At 49.5% G+C, this 19,249-nt stretch overlaps 1 protein-coding gene across 1 annotated transcript in view; it reads right to left on the bottom strand.

The window, feature by feature from the left end:
* The window catches only part of LOC135237168 (agrin-like), a 125,617-nt gene that overhangs the window by 71,689 nt on the left and 34,679 nt on the right, over positions 1–19,249 (bottom strand). Inside the window, exons 3-6 of the mRNA XM_064303988.1 lie at positions 17,305–17,520; positions 5,231–5,455; positions 2,310–2,534; positions 222–428 (exon numbers count right to left, since the gene is read on the bottom strand). Of these exons, the coding sequence (XP_064160058.1) occupies positions 222–428; positions 2,310–2,534; positions 5,231–5,455; positions 17,305–17,520 (873 nt within the window). The remainder of the gene's footprint in view (positions 1–221; positions 429–2,309; positions 2,535–5,230; positions 5,456–17,304; positions 17,521–19,249) is intronic.

The following is a 19,249-nucleotide window of genomic DNA, read 5'->3' as shown; positions in this document are numbered from 1 at the left end:
ACATATAGACAGAAAGACACACACACACACGCGTGGAGAAGCAAACACACACAGACACATAAACGCTCCATCACTGGACACAAGACAGAAGCCAGAAACAGGAAGCAAGCCAGAAAGAACGAAGATCTGCACCCTTCACAAGCCACGCCCCTCCCAGCCTCCCCAACTCACCGCACGGCCCCTCCCACCCCCCACCCCCCCCCCCCCCCCCCCCAACTCACCGCACGGGCCCTTGTGTTTGACGGGGATGTGGGTCTTGGTCTGGCACTCCGCCAGGCGCCGCTCGCAGTCGTTGTCGTAGGTGCGCCCGTCCTTGCCGCACAGGGGCTTGTAGGTCCCGTCGCAATGGATCGGCTCGCAGGAGCAGCGCTGGGCCCTGACCTCGACCACGCAAACGGCGTTGAACTGGCAATCCTCCTTGCACTCCTCTGGACAGGGAAAGGACAAATGAGTCTGCCGGTGCCCCCCCACACACTGCACACTGGAATCAACACCCCACCGTCCACGGGCTGCACCGTTTCCACGGGAACAGAGATCACTTTTGACTACGCTGCGACTCTGGCGAATGTGGATGGACACGGTTCATCGAGATTCACTGCACTTATGTGGCCCTCTAAATCCGTCTTTCAATAACAGGGATGACTTGAATTAATTAAAAGGCTAATTATTTAATCAATTGGGTAATTAAGGATGAGATAACTATCTGCCCAGACACTCTGGTGAGCACCCTTGGTTTTCAAGCAAACAGAAATGTAATTCAGCTAATGAATTAAGACCTGCAAATATGGAGTGATGACAGAGTTCATTCAGGGTTGCATCTGTTCTGTGATTATCATGTGACCTTATATCCAGTTTAATTATAATTAAGTCATTCACATAAAGGCCAGTGTAAATTAATTAGTGAAGTACAGCAGAATTCTAGAGATGGTGACTGTAATCATTACTTACAGTACTGTAGCCTATTAAGAAGGCTACTCTAATTTTATAGCCACACATAAACATGCAGCTTAAGCAATAACCAGACCAACAGTAACCATATCTCATCAGATATGTTTTTTTCCCTTTGTAGAATCCATTGCATCCTCTTTTCAGTGGCTCATTATCTTTGCTCTCTTCTGCAGACGATCTGCTTTTGTTCTGGCCCTTCATTCTATAAAGCTCTGTTGATTATGCCAAGCCATGCCCTTCTGTCTAATTTTCGATCGATGGAAGGTGTGAATCGTTTCCATTAAACACTCTCCCTTTTTGCATCACTGAAAACAGAGGGATCTGCTCAGCTCATTTGCATGTAGCCGATCGCATATCATTATTTCACACACACACACGCACACGCACGCACGCACGCACGCACGCACGCACGCACGCACGCACGCACGCACGCACGCACGCACGCATGCACACACGCACGCACAGACACACACATACAAATGCACCAGGACCGCAGATTAACACCTCGATCTGAGGTCCTGGGAGGATTACTAAAGAGAGTGGGATTGCATCCAAGACTGCGTAGCAACCTTGGAAAGAGCTCGGGAACTGCCTTCTTACAGTGTCGCCGCTACTAAAGGCCGCTGATAAGAACACAATAAAACCAGCGCCCTACCGAAGGAAAATTGGATTTCTCCAGATTGGGATCATGCAAGCATAAGACCGCGCACGGGCTTATTTTAGTTTACTTATTCTCGTACTGCCGCTCCAGTAGCAGAAAAAAAGCAATCAGTCATTTTTTTATAACACGTGGAAAGTCCTGCATTCGGGATAGCGAGGTGCAGGCGCTAGCAATTTTACCCCAGCATCATAGCCAAGAGAACAGAAGCAACGCTTCAGTTAGCGATTACACCGCGGTCGCGTTAGTCACACCTTCACTTTCAATTCCGGCAGTGGCTGTAGAGTACAGAAAAAAGTTCACAGGTGGCCACTTTGTTTTTAAAGTGTCTTTACCTAAATTGCATACATGGTAGTTCTCTGGGAAAAGGAAAAAGGTAAGTGGTTTGGTTGGACGCAGGCATTATGAATAAATCAAACAAACCTTAAAGAGTTTCTATCTTTGTATCCTGAGTACGGACAACCAAAAAAAAACCCATCATATCAGGTAGCAGTGAGATGTCAACATTCATTTATAGTTTCATTTTTGACCCCCGAAACCACCCCAGGCACCCCTTTCAGCTGTGGAACGCGATACTGCAAGCTGAGCTCAAACGCGAGCTCTCGTGCCCTGGTGACATCACAGCAGGTGTGGATGACATCGGAGCGGCCCGCCCCCTGCTTGCTGCGAGCAGGAGGAGGAGGAGGAGCCACCGGGGTCTCACCTTCCTTCTTGCACCTGCCCGGGTGGATCTGCCGGAGCTCCACCCCTTTCAGCATGGCGGTCCGCTGCATCCGGCACTCGCCGTCGTACGTCTGCCCGTCGCTGGCGCAGAGCGGCTCGCCGCCCGGCGGGCAGGACGCCGGGAGGTCGAAGGTCAGGGCGCGGCGGCTGTGGGCCTCCACCCGACACGCGATGTTCAGGTTGTTCTCCGTGTCCTTACAAGGGTCTGACAGATAGACGGGGTGGAGGGGGTGGGAGAGAGACAGCTTATTATTGATAAAGAAGGGTACAGCATGTTCAAATAATGCTCAGTAACGTTTTTAATTTAAATATTTGTATTGTTCACACAGCATGACAGAGAGAGAGAGAGAGGGAGAGAGAGAGAGGGGGAGGGGGAGAGAGAGAGAGAGAGAGAGAGAGAGAGAGGGAGAGAGAGAGTGAGAAATGGAGACCTAAAGGCAGCTATTCAACAATTAACAGAGGTGGTGCAATATGTGGACAGAATTAATAGGAGAGTAATTTTGATGAATTTCTATTGAACTCTGCAAAGGTTTCCATGTCGACTGAACAGATAAACCAATTAAATTAAACAAAACTGCGAAATGAGAATTGCGTAAAGGACTGAGGTGAAGAGGCCCTCTGGGCAAGCTTTGGGAATTGAAGATGGTGCCCGGGGTCAGGGTGTGGGAAGGATCAGTCCTCCAACGGTGATGTAATTACAGACAGGCATAAGAGCCGCTTATGGAAATTGAAGAGGACGCCATTCCGTGCACGAGGAGACAAAAGATTTATCCGTGCCTTGGTACAGAAAGACAATAGCAGTCTGAGAGGGGGGGGGGGGGAGAGAGAGAGAGAGAGAGAGAGAGAGAGAGAGCACGACAGAGAGTAAGAGAGAAACTGCTTCCAAATCCGCAGATTTAAAAACAAGGGTGATAACAACTCTCATAAAAGAGGATACAGATTAGCCTCCACGCTTTTGCGGTGAAGGCAGGATGGCGGAAACGGACTGGGTTTGATCAGGGACGCTGTGCACTTGTGAACAAGTCATTCAGCCAGCGGGGTGGATTCACAGACCAAAGCCAGCTGCTTAATCTGAACGCCAGCAACAACTCCGAATCATGAGGTTTCCCTGCATACAAAGTGATATCTATCAACACTGATACCTCCTTTCTCAATTCGTGTCATAACACCAAAGGTCAGGCTGTCTCCATAGAGGACTGACATGATGTCACCAGGTCAAAATGGCAGTTGCGTTAGAACTGCAGGTTTTCCAGCTTCCCAATTAAAACATTACCACAGTTCTGAAAGTGAAGTGGAGGGGCATTTTCTATTAATTCCAAGGCCTATTAAAAAGCTCAGAGGCTACAATTTAAGTTCAGAGGCTGCCACATACGAGACAAAATGTCTGCCACGTATTTCACTTGACGATGCATAAAGAATTACTTCAGCGTTCACTCTAAAGAGAGTTGTGCTTAAATGGCTTTTCTTGGTTAAAAACCAGGAAAAGTTAGGACAGAATAAGCACGCAGTCCTGCACTGACTGGCACCAAAGATGGTTTGGAGTTAACTTTAAGCAGTGATTTCAAATGACTGGCTTGGCATTTAGATGAATACGAAGAGGAAGGAACAGGTTTGGAGCTGAAATACTTTGTCTCCCCGTAGACACAAACATTGAGGCCATATAATACAGATGGTGCAGTTCCCGAGCCAGCCATGAAATTCTGGTACCGTCTCCTCCTTGGAAGGGTGCGCGCGACCAAAGAAGCCGGCCGGTGGTGCTCCTAAAGGTACGGGCGTTCTCCGCCATGTTCTCGAGGGTCCTCGTTTCTGAGCGTCTGGCACAGCTTTCTGCAACGGGCCCTGCATGCCCCAATCAGCCACGGAGCTGCGTTTCCGCATCACATCCGTTTCCAGAGAGATTACCGCTCTCCCAACGCCCGCGCGCAAATTGGCGGAACTTAACGGAGAGCGATTGTGAGAAATTAGACAATTCTAATTGCAGGGTGCGCTCGCATTATCACACAAGAAAACAGAAGGATGCAATCAGGACAAGAGGGAGAGAGAGAGAGAGAGAGAGAGAGAGAGAGAGGAAGAAGGTTGTGGAAAACAAAGGGAGGAGATGAACAGACTGAAAAGAGTGAAAAGAGAGGGGAAGAGGTTTTTTTTTTCTACTTCCAAGAATGAAAGTACAAAGTGTACAGTTTACATACACAATGTGCTTATGTAATTCCTGTCTCCCGCATTGTACTGAACTGATGTTTGGTAGCAACCGGAGAGAGAAGAATGAAGGGAGAGAGAGAGAGATGAATGGAGGGAGAGGGATGAAGAGAGAAGAAAGGAGGGAGAGAGAAAGACAGAGAGAGAGAAAGAAAGAGGGAGGGAGAGATAGGAGACCAGAGAGAGAGAAAGAGATAAAAAAGACATATAGAGAGAGAAAGAGAGGAGGAGAGGGAGAGAGAGATGGAGGGAGGGAGGGGGAGAGAGAGGAGAATGGAAAGAGAGAGAGAGGAGAATGGAGGGGGAGATGGAGAGAGAGAGGAGAGGAGGAGAAGAGAGACGAGGAGAGAGGGATGAGGAGAGGAGAGAGAGAGAGGAGGAGAGAGGAGAGAGAGAGAGAGAGGAGAGGAGAGAGAGGAGAGGAAGAGGGGAGAGAGAGGGACGAGAGTGAGAGAATGAGAGAGTGAGGAGAATGGAGAGAGAGGAGGAGAGGGAGGGAGATAGAGAGAGACAGAGAGAGAGAGATGAGAGAGGAGGAGAGGAGAGAGAGGAGAGAGGGAGAGAAGAGAGAGAGAGAGAGGAGAGAGAGGAGGAGGAGAGGAGGAGAGAGATGAGAGAGAGAGGAGAGAGGAGAGGAGAGAGAGGATGAGAGGAGGAGAGGGAGGAAGAAGGATAGAGAGAGAGGAGAGGGAGAGGGGGGCTCACCGCAGGGTCCCTGGTGCTGCTTGCGGATGTTCTTCTGCTCGGCGCAGGCCTGCTTGTGGAGCTCGCACTCGCTGGGGTAGTCCCTGCCGTCGCTGCCGCACACGGGCTGGTCCCCGGGCGCGCCGCAGCTCAGCGGGCACATGCACTTGGCCGAGAGGCCGTCGGACGACTGCGCGCAGGTGCTGCCGTAGCTGCAGGTCACCTCGCTGCAGGGGTCCTTCAGGGCTGCGGAGACACAGGAGAAAGCTCCAATCAGTCACCTGGGGTTCAGCTCCGGGGTCAGCTGTATCCCTTCTGCATGTAGCTTAATACAACAGAAGCTGAAGCACATTTCTCTGTGTGTGTGTGGAGGGAAATACTAGCTAATTATTTAATTTACATTTAATATTAATGATTTCTCTGTCTGTCTCTCTCTCTATATACATACATATATATACAATTCATTCATTCATTCATTAATTCATATTGTGCATATAGAAATGCATCTGAGAGTTTGTCTGAGTTTACCAAAAGGTCTACGAGCCACATTCCCTCACAAGTTTTAAAAACAACACGTTCGCAAGTTTCTCGCCGCGCAGCTGCACTTTTTTTTTCCCACCGAGACCCAGGTGACCCGGTCAGGCCTTTCCACCCACCGAGCTCCGGTGCCCGACAGCAACATCCATCTGCCGTCTGCGCAAGCGTTCGTCTCTGACAAGCTGCTCAGCCCTCAGACCTGCCAGTTGCTTTAACTCTGATAAACGAGTGGGTGGGATGGAGATCCGCATGAGACGATTCCACGCACACAATTAAAACAAAAAAACAACGAAACAAAAAACTAAATTCACACCCCGCCTGGCCGTCCCGCGGGGACTCAGTGAGATCAGAGCCGTTATTTTCTCGTTTATTATCGTTTTTGTGACTTTAAGCCACTCAGGCTTTAAACACGCGAGGCGGATGTGAATTTTCCGGAGAAGACTGCGCGGCTCTCGCTGCTGAAATGGTGAGCTGCAGGGCTGGAGGCAGCTCACCCAATCCGCTCAGTAAACAGCGGGAGCAGGTCCAAGGGCAGGAAGTCCCCAGAGGCGGCTGATGTGGGGGCGGCGTCGGTGATGGTGCTAGGTGGGGGGGGTGTGTGGGGGGTTGGGGGCGCGGGGGTGGGGGGAAGGGGGGGTTGAGTCTCTGCCTCTTTCTCAGCCCAACCGGCACAGAGTGCCCCCCGGGAGGCCCGTCTGTTTGCACTCCAACAGTAAACAGCATTAGCCTTGAGCTCCTCCAACCCATTAAATCGCGGTGTGAGGCCGCCTCCACCGCCGCCGCCGCCGCCTCCACCGCCGCCGCGGAGAGGTGACCGGGGGTGAGCTCGACACGGGGCTTCGATCGGAATGCTAAGAGGCCGGGCCGCCCCTCTTTCTCACGCGGGCCTTCTCTCGAACCGTGGGCCGAGAGGCAAGCCGGGCGCCAGTCAGAGTGCGACCCGCTCCGCGCACACCCAGCGCCCCGACTCCAAGGGGCCCGGCTAATTTTCCACTTTATTCACTTACGCTCGTTTTCTTTAGATGAAGGAGGCTCCCCGCTTTCGAGGACCCTCCTCAGAGCCAAACGAGTGGAGCTCAGCCAGGTAGAAAAGCTGCGTAAGGAGGAAGCAAGCGGCACGGAGAGCTGTGCAATGGGGTGGGGGGGGAAGAGGCGGGGGCGGATTCAGGCATCCTCTTCCCAAAAAAAATAATGGTAAGATGGTGTGAAAAGAAAAAAAAGAGATGGAGAGAATGCGGGGGAGGGAGACAAGAGAGAGCTCCTCTCCCAGCTTACTCCCACCAAACAAAAAACCACCTCTGTCTTCAACTACATTTATTGGCGCTCGATTCTGGCGGCCCGGATGGCGGGCCCGGCCGCGACGGCTGGTGGAGAGGCGTAACGAGGAGAGGGCGGGCGAACATTTGAGGTAGGTAGAAAGTTAAAGAAGGGGGTGTGGCTGAATGATGAGACGGCTGGGATAATGATGAGAGGGTGGGGCTGAATGATGAGGTGGGTGGGATAATGATGAGGGGGTGGGGCTGAATGATGAGGTGGGTGGGATAATGATGAGGGGGTGGGCTGAATATGAGGCGGGTGGGATGACGATTAAGAGACTTAAGATTTTAAGATGTACTTTATTGAACCCCGTGGGGTAATTTGTCCTCTGGAATTTGACCCATCCTTAGTTACCTAGGAGCCACAGTGCAGCGCCTGGGGACCAACTCCAGTTCTGAGGCCAGTGCCTTGGTCAAGGGCACCTGCAGGAGCGCACCTAACATGCAAGTCTTTGATGAGGGGGTGGGGCTGAATAATGAGGAGGGTGGGATAATGAGGAGGGGGTGGGGCAGGATAATGAGGAAGGAACAGGGAGGTGCAGGCTCCATAACCAAGTAACTAAAGAGATGCCTCCACCTGTGTGCCAAGCCAAAATTCACTGCATGGGGCAGGTGCGGTGGGCAGGTCAGAGCCACACTGGGTGCTGCTCTCGTCTCCTTTTCACAAGACCAGGCTCCCAGAAGGCTGTGCGGCTGTCAGAACGCAGTCGCCCTTTATTCAGTCCTTGATATAGTTTTCAAGAGACCACTTCCCACTCACTCCCTATGTATTACAAAGAATGATCAGACGGCTGTATAATAAAGAGTGATCAGGCTGTGGTATAATAAAAGACTGAACAGCCTATTGTATAACAGTGAACAGGCTACTATGAATAGTGATCACTCTATAATAAAACTGCTCCTAGCAGTAGGTTGGACGGGTTAAATTCAGGAGACTAATTACCCCATGGGGTTCATGAAAGAATCTAATCTCATCTCATCTTCTCTTCTTTAAATAATAAAGACTGAACAAGATAATTCATAATAAAGACTGAACAGGCTACTGTATAATAAATAATGATCTCGTTGCTGTATAATAAACAGTTATCTGTTTGCTGTATAATAAACAGTGATCTGGTTGCTGTATAATAAACAATGATCCATTTGCTGTGTAATAAATAGCGATCTCTTTGCTGTATAATAAATAGCGATCTCTTTGCTGTTTAATAAACAGTGATCTGGTTGCTGTACAATAAACAGCGATCTCTTTGCTGTATAATAAATAGCGATCGCTTTGCTGTATAATAAACAGTGATCTGGTTGCTGTATAATAAACAGTGATCTGTTTGCTGTATAATAAACAGTGATCTGGTTGCTGTACAATAAATAGTGATCTGGTTGCTGTATAATAAATAGTGATCTGGTTGCTGTATAATAAATAGTGATCTGGTTGCTGTATAATAAATAGTGATCTGGTTGCTGTATAATAAAAAGACTGAACAGGTTACTGTACAATAAATTGAGATCTGGCTGCTATGGAGACGGACTGAAATCTACTACGTGCCTCTATTATCACTTTAGCTGAAAACATAACGAGGTAATTAACTGTGATTAGGCAGTGATTAATCTGACAAAGACCAATCATAATGTGCTCGGTGAAATTATCTTGTCAACTGAATGAACAAGGCGACAGGCTTCTGACAGCGGACAGAAAGAACGCAGTCTAAAATCCTTTTCGCTAACAAACGCACGCAACAACGTGCACAGCGCAAACGTGCACACTGTGCAGCGCAATGTTTCCCAACAAGTTAGTTTCACAACTCAAGGCCACCTCCCCCAATACCCCCACCCCTGTTGTAGGCAGGATAATTTAAATAATGCACAGAAAAAATCTAACCGTAGTAGGATGGTACCACTTTGACCATAGCAGAATCTTATAAGGTTTTAAATGAAAGCCTATAAATGCTAAAAGGAACTGAGGAAGGTTGAGTAAACTGGCTCCAGAGGGGATAATCTTTGCAAGAGTTTAGAGAGCAGGAAGAAATGTTGGAGACTATATTGAAAAGACAGCTCTGAGACTAACGCCAGAGCTTTTGCGCAAGTGATCTCGCAGGCTTTAAAAACAAAGAGCTACCAAAAATATACTTTTAAATGTACCGATACTACTGCTGTTAATAATATATTTTATTTGCACAACGCTTTTCCCAAGCTCATCCATTTGGCCCAGGATGCAAGAAAAATATTAGCAATTTTTTTGTATCCAATATTGCCATTAAAAAGGGAAAATTAGAGAATGACTTTAGTGCATAAATTAGGGAGGAGGAGGTTCTACTAATACCACACGTGGCTTGAACAGAGCGGGGGACTCAAAATGAATCCCACGGGCGCTGCGCGGTGTTCGCGGGTTTTAGTGTTTTCCTTTCAATCGGCCGCCAATCAAGGCCTTGAGAACAAGGTGCGCGTGTTCCCAAACCCAAAACGGGAAAACCTGTGCCGAGAACGTGCCGAAAAAGCACCCAACACTGCGCCCCCCCCAGAACTGGAGTTTGACTCCCGTGCTGTGGAGACACACGCTCTACCCGGGAAAGGGACACGCAGATACATCAACAGTAAGAATGAGACACTCAGGAAGCATCAGATAACAAACGAGGCAGACACAGGTATCTGAAAAATGACCAAAAACGCGCGGCAAATAAGTCAACGGACCCAGACGGAACACATCCAAGCCAAACCAAAGATCTGAATCCATAATCCATTCACATAATATTTAGCTGAAGGAATAAATGGTAAATAGTTCAACGAGCACTGCTTAAATGCAGGCAAATGCACATTGCAGCTCGTTTGCAGTTACAATATAAAAAAAGAATATATATAAATATTTTATTCTTCAGGGCAAAAAGAAATTAATTTCTGCACAATATAGAAAAGTGTACTATTGGAGGTGCTGTTATGGGCTCGCCCCAAGAAAACAGAGCGGGCCACAAGGTGCTTCCCGCAGTGAACAATTTAGTTCCGACAGTGCACGCACACAACATAAAGAGTAACTCGGCATAAAGTAAGCAAATCGCACAACAAACAATATAAACAAAAAAAAACTTATCTAGACTCGTTAAACTGGAGCCGTTTAACCGAGAGGAGTCTCAAAGACACCAACCAGAAAATAAACGGCAGCGGCAGCGTCGCAGAACAGAAAGGGAGGGAGAACAAATGAGCCAGAAGGTCGTGAGTGCCACCTCCGGGCGCTCCCCCGGGCGAGGTGTTTAGCCAGAATGGCCTCAGCGAAATATCAAGCTGCAGATGAATAATAGAAAGAGCAGACTGTGCGTTGCCCTTGATAAAGGCCCCAATCCAGGCAAATAAATAATGCATAAATCAAGCCCAGAGGAAGCGGGCTGCTGCTCACACAGGAGCCTCGACGGAGAGCCGTTTTGCTTTCGTCTGAAACGTCAGGGCGATGTCAGCGCAGGTGTGCTGGGAGACGTAAGAGACTCAGCAGCCCGGGAAAGTGGAGAGTAAGCTCGATGGTGTAAGGAAAGCGGAGAGTAAGCTCGATGGTGTAAGGAAAGCGGAGAGTAAGCTCGATGGTGTAAGGAAAGCGGAGAGTAAGCTCGATGGTGTAAGGAAAGCGGAGAGTAAGCTCGATGGTGTAAGGAAAGCGGAGAGTAAGCTCGATGGTGTAAGGAAAGCGGAGAGTAAGCTCGACGGTGTAAGGAAAGCGGAGAGTAAGCTCGATGGTGTAAGGAAAGCGGAGAGTAAGCTCGATGGTGTAAGGAAAGCGGAGAGTAAGCTCGATGGTGTAAGGAAAGCGGAGAGTAAGCTCGATGGTGTAAGGAAAGCGGAGAGTAAGCTCGATGGTGTAAGGAAACGAGGTAAGCTCGAGTGTAAGGAAAGCGGAGAGTAAGCTCGATGTGTAAGGAAGCGGAGAGTAAGCTCGATGGTGTAAGGAAAGCGGAGAGTAAGCTCGATGGTGTAAGAAGCGAGAGTAAGCTCGACGGTGTAGGAAAGCGGAGTAAGCTCGATGGTGTAAGGAAAGCGGAGAGTAAGCTCGATGGTGTAAGGAAAGCGGAGAGTAAGCTCGAGGTGTAGGAGCGGAGAGTAAGCTCGATGGTGTAAGGAAAGCGGAGAGTAAGCTCGATGGTGTAAGGAAAGCGGAGAGTAAGCTCGACGGTGTAAGGAAAGCGGAGAGTAAGCTCGATGGCGATCTTTGAGCGTCAGAGCAACAGAGCAGCGATCTTGGCAGCGGGTTTATCCGGCGTGTCGATTAGTCAGCGATTCACAGGACGGAGAGTAAACCGTCAGGCCCTCTGGATCTGAAGTCCAAAGCCAGATCCATATCATCGTTGTGTATAAGTTAGATTGATAAGGTCAGTCCTCCATTGGCATTACTGACTCTCTTTTCATTCACACACACACACATACGCACACACACACACCCTCACGAACGCACACACATACGCATGCACACACACACACCCTCACGAACACACACACATACGCATGCACAAACATATGCACACACATGTACAAACACACACACACGTGCACACACACACGCATGAACATATGCACGCATTTTCAGACGTTTATATGCACACATTTACACGTAAGCAGACACATTCTCACTATACTACACCGTCTTCAGTGGAGCAGTGGACTGAATATTTCGGTACGTTTTGATAAGCCACTTCATTCCAAAAGCACTTTGAGAGACGGAGGGGCAGAAAGCAATAAAGAGAGACAATAAATGACCTAACAAATAATTTCATAAGCTTGAAAAGAAAACAAGACCATATCCCCGGGAAGGGCCCCATATATAATGGCTTACAAATATCACGTATAAATATGGAAGATAAGCATCTCTGGCTGTCTCTCTCCCCATTATTTCTGTTATTGCTTAAAGTTGGAGATGGTCAGGGTCAACACAAAGGGCACATTCACAGGAACCATCTCCTGTCAGCCTCAACTCCCCCCTTCATCATCACGCTCATATTCAGACTGGTACAGTACGGTGCCTCTGGGGAGCGTCAGAGTGATTTGCACACTGTTCGCTGACAAATATATCTGCCCCCCCCCCCAACCCACCTAACAAACTTCCACCTGAGGAATTCTGGGAAAACTGGCACTGTGCTCTAACCCGGTCCAGACAGGAGGCAGAACGATGCTGGAAGAATGCTCTCTCTTCATTGAAGCAAAAAAAGAGGAAAAGAAAAGAAAGGAAGCTCGAGAGGCTCGGAGAAAGAGAGAGAGAGAGAAACTGTATGAGAGAGAAGGGGAGACAATAAGAGAGAAATGGACTGTGGACAGAGAGAAAGAGGGAAGGCGCCATCTTGGTTCAGTTTACGAATCTTTTGAAGTTCATTTTTGAAGCTTAAGGACAATAAATGCTCGGAACCAGGAGTGAGCCACGTGTGTACCAAGGGGAGCTCGATGGAGTGACAGACAGAAAATGAGGGGAAAAAAAGAGAAAATGAAAAGGGAGAAACAGATGGAGAGGGAGACGGAGGCAGTGCAGCGAGGGGGCGGAGAGCAAACGAGAGAGAGTTGCTACGTGGAAATTAAAAACATGCAAACGCACACAAATCCAGTAAACAATAAACACCATCACCGTCACTAGACTCTCTATGTGCTCAAGCACACACACACACACACACACACAAATAAACTAACGTTGATGCCTCTGCTTATCCAGAATATGAAAATGGACCATTGTTCCCAGCTTGTACTCCCCGTATTTACTATTTTGTTTTTGCATGTTGTGCCCAAAATGCGTGAGAAAAGGGGAGTATGCATTATTCAAAGGCAATAAAATACATGAACGCATAAGTCAAAAGAAGTATAGTAAGACGGATGTGGGGGGGTGGGGTGGGGTTGTAGGCTTTTTTTTTAAAACAGCGCAAGGCCGCGTTCTAATCTGTGACATCTCTCACGGGGAGCTGGCAGGTACACGGGAGCTCTGGATGAAGCGGGAGAGACGGGATCTGTTTAACAAGCACCGCACCCCCCGACGGGGAGGGGAGGGGGGGGGGCGGGGGGGGTGCGGGGGATCGCATTCAGAAACTCCATTATCGTTTGGAGGTGAGAGCCCCCTTCGCAGACAGCGGGCGTAGGGGTGGGGGTGGGGACGGGGACGGGGGTGGGGACGGGGGGTTGGGGGAGGGATATTTTCAGGTGTAGGAACGCGGAGCCGCCAGGTGAATAACAAACACCGGCGAATCGCGCGCGGCGAGCGCCGCGGATCGACGGTTTATTTATTTATGGACACCTCTGGCCCTCGCCGCCGCCGCCGCCGCCGCCGCCGCCCGCGCTCGTGAGAGAATGAAGACATCGCGCGATAGCGCTCGGACGGGAAAATGAATTCTGCAGGAGCAGCCGTCCGAGTTAATTAGAGGTGTGGGGGGAAGGACAGGGAGGGATTGCGTAGAGCCGTACTGTCGAGGAAGAGAAAGAAACACGTAAAAAAAGAAAGAGAATTAGAGGGAGGAGAAGCAGCAAATCAAACGAAGAATGAGAGGAAGAGAAGGGGGGGAAGGCAAAACACTGAAAAACAAAAGAAAACAAAATGTGTCTGTCTGAGGAGGAGGAAGAGGAGGAGGAGGAGGAGGAAGATGCACAAAACAGGTCCGCTGTTCTATGGCTGAACTACAATCTGGCAGCAAAAAGCCCAGACAATGAATAACATCTCACCATGGCAACACCATCACTGCATCCAATCAAATCAATATTGGAAGGAAAAACTTGCTGCTTTCGGTGTAAAGTTTTCTGGGGCTCCAAGTCACACAAAGCTGTCTGTCCAGGAAGAGAATGTTCATGCAGGGACCGGGTAATCACACTTCTGTCACCACAGACTTCGGGAGGCCCCAAGGGGAAACAGATCGGAGGGGAGAATCACTCAAGGAAGAGAAACTATTCAGTTTAAAATTCCATCTACCAATGACTGATGAGCCTGACCAAGTCCAGAGTAAAGAATCGCACGTGACCTTAAATGGTCTTTAAAGGGTACTGGGATTGCACTTGGAGGAATCCAGCTTCCCGATCTGATCTGACTGGATGTAAAAAGCATGAATCAGCCTCTGACCTGGTATGTGCTCAGTACTTCAGACCAAACACTTTTACTTGAGGTTGCTTGAAAATACCCACTGAACTTTTCAAGAAAGCCTTAAAAATACTTCACATTCCAGTTACTTATAACTAAGTGCCAAGTGACAAGTGTGAAAACCCCTCTATTTTACAGAGAACAGCCTCAGGCTTCAAACGCTCCAGGACTGGAGCTTGCTGCGGTGCTTTATATGCAAACAGCCGTGGAGCTGGACCCGGTTGACATGCGAAGTATTAGCAACCTGTTGGCTCTGGCTCAACTGCCACCCCTCACGCCCCCAGGGAGACTGAACAAACACGGGGAATGGAATAATCTCCTTCGGTAATCAGAGTCCTGCCTCAGCGCAGAACAGGGCTGTGTGGGGAAACTGACACCTGCCTCCACCCACTACAGGCATGGGGAAGAAAGGACTCCACAACAGTCAAGAAATGATGGGGCCAATGGGGAGTTTTCTTTTAACCACTCTCTTATATATTAATTTATTTTTCTTTTTTTGGGGGGGATGGGGGGATGGGGGGATGGGGTGGGTAGGGGGGGTATCTTCCATGAAATGGAATCAGTAGGATAGTTCCTATTTGAGCTTCTTCCTGAAGTTTCAGAGCTTTATAGCAATGAACTGGAAGTTTTTTTTCCCTCACAGTTCAACCAGTGGCCAGCAATTAAAGGGGAAGTAAAAACACAAACAGAACAGAATGCAGTCCCTTCATAACGCAGCAGCTACAGTAAATTACTTTGCTTTAATCATCCTCTAGCAAAGCAAGATTGAAAGTTACAAAAAAGAAAATTTCAAAAGTTGCAGCTTACTGCAGCCCAGAGATGTCACAAGGAAAAGGGTTTCAACTGGGCGAGGTGTGCCGCCAACAGGTAAATAAATCAGCGAGGGATCGATGCTTTCCTGTGATTGGGTCGCCAAGGCGTCTCAGAGCGCCGGGCGGGCCCGCGTGATCAATCCTGACTGCTGTCCGCATCACTTCCTGCTGAGCAGTGCAGCCCCTGCCGCTGCAACCACGGCGACACCCCGCTGCTCCACACTGCTCTCTGCCGATCCTGCAGGGCCAGGCCGAGAAATGAGTTCTGAAGCCCCCTCTGGGCAGCTTTGGGCTCCCCTGCTCCAAACTCACACATTATCCAGCAGAGTGCCCTCCTCTGCTCTGATTAAAACGGGCTGAATTTTTCTCAACCAGGCCGCTCAGCTGAAGCACTCGTGAAAGTGCCACCTCTGCTCCCCCCGCCCCCCTCTTTTGAAACCCTCAGAGTGGTACCTGCGAACAGCCGGAAGGGGCCACTATCTGGCTATCTGTTCTTAGCGACGTCTGAACAGCTAACAAAGATAAATGCGATCCATAATTCTCCAACTCGGAGTGTAATTATGCAAAAATGTTCCAGAACGGTTTGGGCTTGGCCCTGTTGTCACCCAAACTCATGGCAACAGGTATGCAGAGATCACTAAAAGGAGGCACTGGCACTACACTCTGTGCTTCTAGGCAAGTAGGGGCTGCATGTTCCACCTGATTTCAAAACGCGCCCCCCCCACCATCTCCACCAATGGTAATTACAGTCTCTTTGACAGCCTGGTACACCAGGATCCACCTGCACTCATAATTACAGGCCATAGCAATCAAGTGCCCCAGCTTAAATACACCAAACCAAGCCTTGATTTTTAAAAATTGTGTACTTTGCATGCAATTTGTTGTTTCTTAATTTCACACTGTTCCCAACTGCGCAGTGACCCTGATAGGAGTGTGTCGCAAAGCGCATTTAATGATTACTACACACACATTATTATTATTGTTATTATTATTATTATTGCATTTTGTAATATTTGTTATACAACTTGAAAGCAAAATATAAATGGTTCTGATAAATAAATTACTGATTTTGCCTAATAAAAGCATAACCAGCAGGAAGCTTTAAAATGTAATGGAATTTGACACCGGGAATACATGGCTGGGTCAGTTCTGTTGTTTCAGAGACGTACCAGAATCAGGCTCAGAGTCCTGACCCTCGCCTACACTGCAGCCTACAGGACGGCCCCCGCCTACTCACAGGACATGACTCAATCCCACACGCCAGCTCGATCGCTCCGCTCTGCCTTATCGGACCTGTTCCAATGACCTTCGGTATGCACTTACTGTACTTACTGTCGCTTCGGATAAAAGCGTCTGCCAAAAAAACGTAATGTAATGTGTCTGTCTGACTGACTGACTTTTTTAATCGTCCTTTTTCAGCACTTGTCATCAGACACGCTTTTAGAAAATCAGATGGCCACGTACAGCTTGAAACTAAGCCTGGAGATTTGCAGTGTCTGTCTCAGACAGGAGGAGCTTTGAGCACTATATACCACAACTACAGCTACTAACGCTGAGGCCACACCCACTGAAGGCTCGTGCTGTGCCTGATCTCATTCATCATTCTGCTGATGAACATAGTATCTAGGATATAAGATATGATATCCTAGGTACTATGATATGATATGAAGACAAAGAGCTTTGTTCACAGAACACAACAGTGTTTTCACAACCTGGATTTGAACCTGCAGTCAGCTATGCCACACACTGCCCTCCTCTTGTCTGACAGTGGAGCGTGCTTCAGAGCTGGGAGGGGGTATAAGACCGGGGAAGGGGGTGGGGTATAAGACTGGGGAGGGGGTATAACACTGGGAAAGGGGGGTATAAGCCTGGGGAGGGGGGTATAAGACTGGGGTGAGGGTATAACACTGGGGAAGGGGGTATAAGCTGGGGGGGGGGGGGAGGGATATAAGATTGAGGAGGGGGGTATAAGCCTGGGGAGGGGGTATAACACTGGAGGAAGGGGGGTTTTATGGTACTCACGCAGGGCTGCCACAACTGTCAGGCGAGCGGTGGCACTGCTAGCAGACTGGGGAGGGGGTATAACACGGGGAAGGGGGGTTGACGGGGAGGGGGGTATAAGACTGGGGAGGGGTATACATTGGGGAAGGGGGTATAAGACCTGGGGAGGGGGGTATAAGACTGGGGAGGGGGTAAAAATGTGAGGGGTATAAGACTGGAGAGGGGGTATAAGACTGGGGGGGGGATAACTGGGGGGGGGTAAGTGGGGAGGGTATAAGATGAGAGGGGGTATAAGCCTGGGGAGGGGGGGTATAAGACTGGAGAGGAAGGGGGCGGGGTTTGTTTGTTGGTACTCACCGCAGGGCCCCTTGCGCACCACCTTCAGGCGCCGCTGCGTGCTGCACTGCGCCTTCTCCAGCTCGCACTCGTTGGAGTAGGTGGAGGAGTCGGAGCCGCACACGGGCGCCACCACCGACGGGCACGCCGTCTTCTTGCACACGCACTCGCCCTTGGAGGGGTCTGCCGGGGTCTTCTCGCACACCGCCCCGAAACCACACAGCACCCCGCGGCAGCCTGTCGGGTAGACACGGGAGACAGAACACGGGAGGGGGGAGTAGGAACGTTAGCCGCCATTTCCTTCTATGGATGATAGGGGCTCCCTGACCTCCCTGCTTAATTAGGGCAGAGAGGGGAGGAGCTATGCAAATTTCACCAGAGCTCAGAACGTGTGGCACAGTGGCTGTTCCGCTCACAGTAGTGCGCATTTTGCGTGCGAGGAAAGCAAACCTGACATTATTCACTATAAGAGCATCCAAGTGCTCATAGCCCAAATCTGACACTATTCACTGGCAATGCATTCGAGTCCTTAGGGTGACGATGAATAAATCTCCTGTATTTCCCCACTTCATTCAAAGCCATTTATATGTGTGCCCTGCAGTGGATTCACACAGTAATGTAGTTTCTGTGTTTATCAGGAGGGCTTTAGGGATTAAACTGGTGAAGCTGGTGCCGGTGCGACAGATTTCGGGGTGTTTTCTCTTCTTTCGTTTGCTTTGAGTGCAATTTCTTAAGGTGCATACAAACTACTGTGCTCGGCGACACTCTCTGCATGACTGAAGAAGTCACGCGATTTCAAATAAAAACATTCAGCAAACAGCCACTCTGTCTTTGTGTCTCTGTGTCTCCAATCCGGGGCTGTGTCTTTGCACACCACACTCTCACCTCATCTCAAAAAGATAAAAGACTTTCGATTAAAGGTGCACTCTTGAATTGTTTAGCCGTTCAGATTTTCTAGACACACTGTGCTAGAAATCCTTTCGCTGTCAAAAGGGACGAAAAGCAGGCAAACATTTGGTTATAACCGTGCCTGAAAATAGGCCTGGTCTATGTGCTCTGGTGCACAAAAGCAGGGCTCTGATCACCAGGAGGGCAGCATTCACCTCAGACACCCCGTGCCTGGAACAGCTCTAGGGACCGGGCGGCTAGTACTGAGAGAATCTCCCCGCCTTTGATGAAAGGCAACCAGCAGAAAGCTCACGGGCCGGGCCACGGGCCAACGGAAATCAAGCTGCATCCCGATTTCGAGATTTGCCCTAAGGGCTAGCGAGGAGCTCTCGGCCCCGTCGTCAGACCCTGCCCCCGGCCCCTGGCCCCCGGCCCCCGGCCCCCGGCTCAAGACCCGACTCGACCCGGCCGGTGCTGCTTTTCGCAAACGCGATTCTGGCAAAGTTGGCCGTGACCACACCCATGAGACGCCGGAGGGGGTTGGCGAGGGTGGCGGGGGGGGGTTACCAGGCAACAACAACAGCGAGGTTAAAGACAGCGTCGTGCAAGCAGGTGTGACCGTTTCCCCTGCTGCTTAACTCTGCTGCTATATAAGACCCGAGCAGCTCTCGAGGGCTCCTCCACTAGTGTACCTGCCACAGGAGTCTTAATTATCCAAACACTGAACACGGAAAGTTGCACTGCTCAGCTCACAAACAAAACCACCTGAACGGGTTACAATCAATCAAACCCCCGCTGGTCTTACGTTTGGAAGGTGACGCTAAATCAAACAAGGGTCAGAAATGACACATGTGAATTCAGAGTACACACGGATTGTGACAACAGAGATAAAGATAGCCTAGGGGTGGTGGTGGTGGTGGGGGGGGGGAGGGGGTGAGGTGTTGGTGGACAGCAGGGAGAATATGAGAGAGTGCTTTTATTATAGCATCTGTTCTCAAAGGAGCTTCACCAATAGAGAAGATAAAAGACAGCGGGCCAGGGGAAACAGCACAGGCAGAGCACGGAAACGAGGCCTGTA

Source organism: Anguilla rostrata, chromosome 13 (assembly GCF_018555375.3).
Source record: "Anguilla rostrata isolate EN2019 chromosome 13, ASM1855537v3, whole genome shotgun sequence".
NCBI classification, from domain to species: domain Eukaryota; kingdom Metazoa; phylum Chordata; class Actinopteri; order Anguilliformes; family Anguillidae; genus Anguilla; species Anguilla rostrata.
Note: the sequence above shows the minus strand (reverse complement) of the source record. Positions and strands in the feature narration are given on the sequence as shown.